We start from the raw sequence: 8697 nt of genomic DNA, 5'->3' as shown, positions 1-8697 counted from the left end.
TTCTCCAATCAGTGTTCAACCAAGCACATCCGGAGTCGGCTCCTCCAATCAGTTTTTTGGGCTCTCTTACTCAATCCTCTACCCTCCAATAACGTGAGTCTCCGGATCCAGCCAATCAGAAGTAGAAGATGTCCTACCTGCTGTTTTCCGCACCAATCATGGAAGTTTCACGGCTACATCCAATGAGAAAGGCAGACAGCGAACTCCAATCCGAAGCGATTCGGCGTCATGAGCAGCCAATAGGAGTTCGTGTAGAAGCGAGTCTGCTCAACAGCTTGTTATTTGGTGGATTGTGGCAGTAAATCGGGGCGAGTGGGGGAACCCGGCGCAGGAACTGCCGCTGCGGCCGGGAGCGGTGCTGCCCAAACGGGGACCCACGGCGATCGGTGGGGCGGCAGACTGGAGAGCTGACAGCGCTCTGCACCCGCAGTAGGTAAGTGGTCAGCGGGGGCCACTGAATGGGCAAAGCGGCGGGAGCAGCTGCTGCCGCGATGGGGTCCCGGTGCAGTTAGGAGCTCCGCAGGCGGGGAGGGGGGATGCAGGGCGGGCTGTGCCGGGGGCTCCGGGCAGCGATCGGGTCCTGGAGCCGCGGCAGCAACTGCGGGCACGACCGCCTCCGCCGCCTCCCCGGGAAAATGGCTGTGGGGCTGACCGCGCTGCTAAGTTTGCTCGGGAGGACCGGGCTGCCGGGAGAACCAGCCCCCAACTCTGCTGTGCGTCTTTGGCGAGGACCCGCTACTGGACCGCGGAGATCGGGGTGCCCGCGCCTCTCCGGGCTGTACAAAAAGTTGAGGCAGGCGCGGGAGGAGACGGCCGCTGCGGCGGTGCGGCTCGCTCCCCTCCCACACCCTGTCCTGCCGCCTCCCCGCCCCGCGCCTCCTCCGCCGGGTCCCCCCGCGCCGGCCGCCGCCGCCGCAGGCCGCCGCCCCTGCCCCCCGGGTGAAGGAGCGCTTCTCCTTCCTGACATGGTGCAGAGCGGAGGCAGGAGAGCAATGGCGCCGTGACACTCCGTTGCCGCCGCCGCGGGCCGGGCCGGGCCGGGGCGGGCCAAGGGGGCCGAGCGGCGGAGGCGGGGCGCGCGCTGGAGTCGGGGCCCGGCGGGGCGCGGACCCGGGAGGCCGGGGCGCAGGGGCTGCGAGTGGCCGACAAGGCGGGGGCGCGGTGGGCCGGCCGGCCGGGCAGGAGCGAGAGGCGCTGCCCTTTGGCGCGCGTGGGGCTCCCTGCCCGCCAGGCTTTGGCTACCCGACGGGGGGTCTGTCCCGGGGGCCGCGGAGCTCGGCCCCTCCCCGCCTACATTTGTTTACTTTCTTTCCCGGTCTCACCCCGCCTTGGACTGATCCTCTGCCTCTCTTTTCCCTGCCTTTCTCTAGCGCCGGGGAAGAGAACTCGAGGAAGCTGGAACCCCACAGGTCACCAGTCAAGATGAAGGTAAGTGGAGCCAACTCCTCGCAGCCCGGTGCCCTGGACACTGCCAGTCCGGAGGCTGCAGTTGTGGAATGGCATCGTTTTGTTACTTAAAATTGATTTCTTTACTAAGAAGCACTTTCAGGAAAATGACATGTGAATGGGTGAGGTGTGTTGTGTGTATGTGTGTGTGTGTAAATGCAGGCAGTTCGACACTGTCTAGCAGTTAGCACTTTGAAAAGATCGGTGCAGTCTTTCGATTTTCAAACACTTCAGTGTCAAAAACACCTTTCAAGAAGTAAAGCTTTTGTTGTCCTGCTTTGGTTTTGGTTTTTTTTTTTTTTTTTTTTTTTCTTGGTAAGGTTTTTTGTTTTGTTTTGCTTTTGCTTTCTTTAAAAACATATACTTCCCCCTTTCCACCACCAATGCGATTTTCTAAACGAAATGATATGTAGCTTGAGTAAGAGAGATAGCTCTGTGTATTTCTTGGGAAAAAAAGTAAACTAAGGTGATTTAGATTGATTAGTTCAGTCTTCATAATATGTATCTTAAAATATGGATTCTATGTGTATTTTTGAAGCTTCCTAGTCTTACAAACATCACTGGCTGCCTGCTTAAAGAGAAAGGAAACGTTCATAACATTCTTAAGAATTCCTTAGGCTGCTGTGGCCCGTTTGTTTCTTGTCAGATACTTACCAAAACTTATTCCTCTTCATTTTTTTATTCTTTTTAAAGTAGACTGACATTTAAAAGTGCTTGATCAATGTTGTGCTTACTGTTGTGGGGTGTGTGTGGTGAATATATAGTTGTTTTTGTTAAGGTTATTTTGAAGCAGTATACTTTAGCCCAGGTTGACCTGGAACTCACGATGTGGTTCAAGGCTGCTACGGGACCCTCCTGCTTCTCTCCAAGAGCTGGGAGGATGAGCACGCTGTGCCACGCCTGACTCTTAAGTATATTACTTTCTGAAATTCTCAAACTTCCTCTTATTTTTTTATTTTGGAGCGACACAACTTCCTTTAATATTACTTGGGAAAATGAAAGATTGTTTCCTATTTAAAATATTTAGCTAAAGTTAACTATAGTTAGCTTTGTATAACATTGAATTAATTGTATGAATAAGTTCAGCTTTTGAAATAGGTAACATGACAGACTAAAATAGCTTGTCTGTTAATCTCAAGGTTAAAATGATTTATTTATAAATGGAAGCTTCTTATAGATTTCATTTATATATATGTATAATTCTGATCATGACTATTTCCTATAAATAGGTTTTTTTTTCTTTCTTTTCTCTCCTTTTTTTTCTCCACCCCCCCCCCCCCCCAATCCCCCATGGTTTCTCTGTGTGACACAGACCAGGCCGGCCTAGAATTTAAAGAGATCCTGTTGCCTCTGCTTCCACCTCTCACCATGCCCAGCTAAGTGGCCATTTCTTAATAAAAATTATTTTAAGTATGCTGAGAAGATTAATGTTGTAAACTAGAAATGGCTGTAACCTTTAGCTATCAGTTTTCATCAGCTGAATTTAGATTTAAACCTTTCAAATGCAACCTTCAGCCAAAGCAATTTTGGAAAGAGGTTGCTTAGTTTCTTGTATGTAGAGATACATTGTATCAAAAGATAATGCCTTAGCCAGGCTTGATAGCCCTGGCCTGTAATCCCAGTGTTTAGGAGGCAGAGAAAGCCTGCACTGTGTCCCAAAAGCCTAAAGCAAACAAAAGAAGATGTTACCTTCATAGTCGACTCACTAAACGTTTAACTATGTATCGCTGATATTAACTTTGTAGCATTATTTCTTTTTAACCTAGAAAATAGAATCACCTGGAGGCCCCAAACTAATGAAGTTCATGAGACATTCAATATACATTTCTTCTGTTTATTTTTCTACCTCTTATATATTAAACTGTAGAATTTTTTATGACATGTGTACTTGAAAAAAAAATCTTTTATTTTTCCCTACTGGTAGTTTCTAGTTACAACTTTTATTTATGGCACCAGGAAAATAAAATACATAAAATAAAATAGAGTAGTGTTAATAAGGTGTTTGCTTTTTGACTATTTTGCCAATTATCACTTTTATTAAGCAAAAATTGTCAATGTTCTAGTGCTGTTAGTGATCGGGTCAAGGCGAAGGTAGTGATGTTTGGAGTCTCTGTTCTTTCCTCAGGCGGCAGATGAGCCCGCCTACCTGACAGTGGGAACCGACGTCAGTGCCAAGTACCGAGGGGCCTTCTGTGAGGCAAAGATCAAGACTGTGAAAAGGCTGGTGAAAGTTAAGGTAAATGTTTTCAGGCTTTGTGAGACAACTCAGGCTTGTTTGGTTGTTTGACTCTGAGAACACAAACAGGGTTATTTGGTGTACTTCAAGTAATAGCATGTTGAGTAGGAACAGGAGTCACTCCTGTTGTGCTTCAGGTTCAGTACATCGAAGAGATTGCAGTCCGGGTTAGCCTAGAGGGAAAGGTTGGACATTATCAGTCTTTCTATTGAATCAGTGCTAGGGGCAAGTATCATTATATACTAAGCTGAAAGAGTGTATTAAGAATTGAAAACTACAGAACTCGGGCTGAGAAATGATGCCAGAAGGCTTTGTTCAGGATACTAAGGTGCGACGCCCGCTTGTGTTATTTGGATCATTCCTGTTTGTGGGTGCACACTTGGGCTATAATTTGGTGTCTCCCTTTCTTAATCAGATAATGACAGTTTCAGTGATTAGGAAGAACAAAGAAGTAAAATTATGTTCTCAAGATAACATTAAAAATGATTCATGGAGTTGAGGGGTGTGTGTGTGTGTGTGTGTGTGTGTGTGTGTGTGTGTGCGCGCGCGCCTGTGTGTGCCTGTGCGCAAGGGCACACGCACTTGCATGTGTATGTGTGTGTGTGTCTGGCTCTTTCAGACAATTTCTGGTGACTATCCTGCTTTTGCCTCCTTCATGTTGGGCTAACAGACATCAGTTGCTGTGGCTGCCCAAGACATTGATTTTTCAGATCAGGGAAACAAAGTTAAAGTTAATACATTCCTATAGAATTAGGAAATGAAGAAAAGGACGGGTGGATAAATACCCACAACGTTTGAGAAATCTGTTTACACATGGTTTTCCTGTAGATTTTTTTTGAGAGGAAAGGGTCTTAGGTAGTTCAAGACAGTCTCAGCCTCACTAAACATCTGAGAATGAATTTGAACTTGATCCTCTTGCTTCCACCCCAAGGGCTAGGATCATAGGCTGGGGCAGCACGCTAGTTTTTCCAGCACTGATGGTAGGATTTAGCCTTGTTCTCGCCAGACTCCCTTGACCGTGTGATCCGCAGCAGCAGCCCTGTCTGCTGTTCTGTGTACCACGCTAATGTAGCTACAGGAACAGCTTTCTGCATATAACTATTCGTAACATTGTAGAGCCACAAAATATGACTCACGAAAGTCTTTGATAACTCTCCATACACTTCCTATAGGCTTCCACATTTTGCTGTGCCTGTCAGTGTATTATTGTTAGTATTATTATAATCCTGTTTCACAGTTTGTGATATGTCCTATTCAGCTACCTATCTGCTTTCTTCCCAGAATTAAATACTGTGAAAAGGAGAGGACAGCTCAGAGTTTCTATTCTATTCCTGACATGTGCAGAAGTGCTTCATGTCTAGTGGTCACCCAGAGTTTGTGGAATATGGATGAGTAAATGAACAGAGGAGTGAGCTGGAGCACTGGCGCTCAGGTTATGCCTTCCAGACCAAGAACATTAGCCCCATTTAGGAATTACTCAAAGTGAACATTCTTAGGACTATATCTCAAAGATTCTGAATGAAAAACCTCTGGGATTAATTTAACAAGCCTAACATTTCAAATACAATCAAGGTTTACAAGGCCTTGGTCTCAGACTGTGACTCAAGTAGTCAGTGGACCCAGGTATGAATCTGCTAGTGACACTTGATTCTTAGGATGCCATTTGACATTTTTATCTTCTTCATTTCCTATAGCCTTTTTACTTGGTAAACTAGAAGCGTAGACCACTGAATATTTGAGAGTCATTGACAGTTTTAACCTTTATAATGTATTTGAATATATACATTATTGTGGCTCTCAGTTGTTTATTTAAAATACTGTGATAATTGTTTTAGGACTTCTCATACACTCCCATTACCCAGAATTTGCTTACTCTGCTATGCTGTTTCCCTGTATGTGTGGTAGAACTGAAGGAGCAAGAACATTGGAGAGCAATACTTTGTTGAATTGTATCATAAGACTTTTCTTGAGACAAGGTTTCTCTATGTAAGTTTAGCTGTCCTGAAACTCTCTATGTAGACCAGGTTAACCTGGCTTTCTGCCTCCTGAGTGCTGGGATTAAAGTTATGGGCCACCAGCCCCAGCCTCATGAGGCTTAAGGACCACAAGAGCACTGTTTTTCAGTAGGCAATAAAATTCGAAGGTTTTAAAAAAATATTTCGTGACAGACAAAACCTTTTATGACTTCATAAAATACACTGGAAGCAGTTTTGCATTTTTATAGTATGACTGGATTATAAATCTATACTTTGTTTACTTGGCAAGCAGTTATTAAATGGCTGTAATATGCTCTGACACTTGCTAACTATAAGGGGACTAGTAACGAAAGAGGGCTCCGGCCCTCGAGGAGGTCACAGTTAATGAGAAAGAATAAATATAAATACGAGACAGTGTAATAACTGTTACTGCAGAGGTAACCACAGGGTATTAAGCTGGCACCTGCAGGGTTATTATAGATACATTGTTTCAAAAGTAACTTCCAGATCATTTTGTTTTCCAGGTACTTCTGAAGCAGGATAACACAACGCAGCTGGTGCAAGATGATCAAGTAAAGGGCCCATTAAGAGTACGTATGCGGCCAGTTTGGAATCAAAAATAGTGAACCACTGGCAAATGCCATAATTTGTCAAACTTCGTTTATACATACACTTGAATTTTTATACACATGTGAGTCAGAAAACAAAATACAGATGTATAATAGTGTAAATTATGATATTGCAATGATTGTATCCTTTAAGAATATCAGTCATAGCTAGATTAGTTATTTATTTAATTTGTCCTTGTTTCGTTTTGTTTTGAGTTGGTGTTTTGGATAGTCTCTTAGCCTAGGCCATCCTAACACTGTAGCATAGACCTCTGCCTCCTGAGTGCTGGGATTGCAGGTATACTACTGTGCTGGGCTAACAGAGTAGTTGCATACATACATTAGGGTGGGATGCTTTCTCTTGCCTTTCGTTTTGAGTTTATGGACTTAATACATGCATACATATACATAAATATTAAGTGTGCTTGCTTGTTTCTTTGTTTTGAGGCAGAGTCTCACCATGTAGCCCTGGTTAGCTTAGTGCTCACTATATAGATCAGACTGGACTTGAACTCACAAAGATGTACCTGTGGGGCTATGCTGCCATGTCCAGTTTGAATATATTACTTTTTTTTTTTACATTGTTGCCATATTTAAGTGATGCCTGTGACATGCCAAATTTCATAAACTCTTCTGTTCTTTGATTGATCAAACTATATTTGTTTCATTATTCAATTTGATGAATAGCAATATTGTATTTTCTATTCATTTCTATTTATTTAGGAAAGTCTTTGTTTTGTCGAAGTTCCACTTTGGTTAATATCTGATATACAAAGGTTTGGAAGCTGAAAGAAAGCTAACTAGTTTGTTTCTCTCTCCAGCTGCTGAACCTTTATCTGAAAGATTTAAATACAAGTGTTGAATCCTGTACTCAGTGTTTTGATAAAAGAAAACCAAGTATTTTTGTTGTATTATGGTTTGATACTTGTTCCATTTTAGCTTATTGGAGGTAGTGCAATATGGTGAGCAAACTCTGAAGAAAGATATTTAGTCAGATTTGAATTTTGGAACTCTGCAAATTATTTTTTTAATTTGTAAAATGCAAGTAACAGCTCTTTTACTTATGCCAAAGAAGTTTGGGGCTCCAATTCCGTAATGAAGACCTGAGCGTCCTCACCAATCATTCTCCCTTATTCTAGCTTGTGTAGTTATCAGAAATTTCTTAGTGGATCACATAGTTGGTGGAAATGTTTGGTCTTGTAAGAAAAGTTGGCTTTTATGTTTTAGGTTGGAGCTATTGTTGAAACAAGGACATCTGATGGATCTATCCAGGAAGCTATTATCAGCAAGTTGACAGATGCTAGTTGGTATACTGTGGGTAAGTAGTGACTTTACACATGGCTTTTCCAGAGGGGTGCACACCTTTACACTGATCTGTCTGTATCCAAGAGCACTTATGTTCCAGCATATGTGGACATTTTGCCTTCATGAAAGTAACACTTTTTTTCATAAGACAATATCCTGTTATTTCTGTAACTGTACTTGGGATTGTACAGATGTTGGTGCCACTTGTTGTACTAATGATAATATAGTTGTTACAGCAGAATGTAAAAATGGGACATGTTCTGCCAAGGAGATTCAAGCCTCGGTGCTTGTAGCTTCATGTTTAGTGATGTGTATAGTAGAGTCTCCTTTATCTAATTCACTCTTTCCAAGTACTTTTTTCTAAAGTTTTAATTCTTTGGCTTCCTAGAAAAGTGCTTCATATATACTGTTATTCTCAACGATATGTTTTTCATTGAGCTAAATTGTTATTGATAATTTTTTTTTCTAAAGATTTATTTATTTCATGTATGTGAGTACACTGTCGCTCTCTTCAGGCACACCAGAAGAGGGCATCAAATCCCATTACAGATGTTTGTGAGCCACCATGTGTTGCTGGGAATTGAACTCAGGTCCTCTGGAAGAGCAGTCAGTGCTCTTAACCATTGAGCCATCCCTCCATCCCTTATTGATAGTTTTAAAGGCCTTAAAAACTGCAATTAATAGTAACTCTAAGATTAATTTGATAGAAATATGCTATATTAAGCATGCACTGATAAAGGTTAAAGGCTTGGTAACTACAGGGTTATATGAGACTATATGAATATTCAAATACTGTTGTGTACTCTGCGACACTCACTGTCAAGGTTACATTCAGAACCTGTATTACCTATGCTCTGCAGAAGCAATTCCTGCAATCTTTACATTTTCTGTTTTGTGTTCTAGAATAATCATTGAATTCCATGTCTGTCCTCTGTGAATAGCATTTTATTGATTGTAGAAAGTAGTTGCCATTGAGCATTATTTACAGCGCTCGTGCGAGCTGGATAAGTTCAGTAGGTCTGAGGGTGCAAGCTTGCTTTGAATTAACATCCTGGATGATTCTGATGCACACAGTTTGTGTGTAGAAAACAACCTGTATAGGCCAGTGAGATAGCTCAATGGACAA

General features: G+C 42.8%; 1 protein-coding gene across 8 annotated transcripts in view; it reads left to right on the top strand.

The window, feature by feature from the left end:
- Positions 1-153: 153 nt before the first annotated feature.
- Arid4a (AT-rich interaction domain 4A) overlaps positions 154-8697 on the top strand; it is an 80598-nt gene continuing 72054 nt past the window's right edge. For all 8 annotated transcript variants that reach the window (XM_076922065.1, XM_076922062.1, XM_076922060.1 and 5 more), the window contains exons 1-5: positions 154-433; positions 1371-1428; positions 3572-3682; positions 6183-6248; positions 7494-7584. In XM_076922065.1, the coding sequence (XP_076778180.1) occupies positions 1423-1428; positions 3572-3682; positions 6183-6248; positions 7494-7584 (274 nt within the window). In that variant the 5' untranslated portion in view covers positions 154-433; positions 1371-1422. The remainder of the gene's footprint in view (positions 434-1370; positions 1429-3571; positions 3683-6182; positions 6249-7493; positions 7585-8697) is intronic.

Source organism: Arvicanthis niloticus, chromosome 23, assembly GCF_011762505.2.
Source record: "Arvicanthis niloticus isolate mArvNil1 chromosome 23, mArvNil1.pat.X, whole genome shotgun sequence".
Classification (NCBI taxonomy): Eukaryota; Metazoa; Chordata; class Mammalia; order Rodentia; family Muridae; genus Arvicanthis; species Arvicanthis niloticus.
This window is presented reverse-complemented; position numbering and strand designations above follow the sequence as displayed.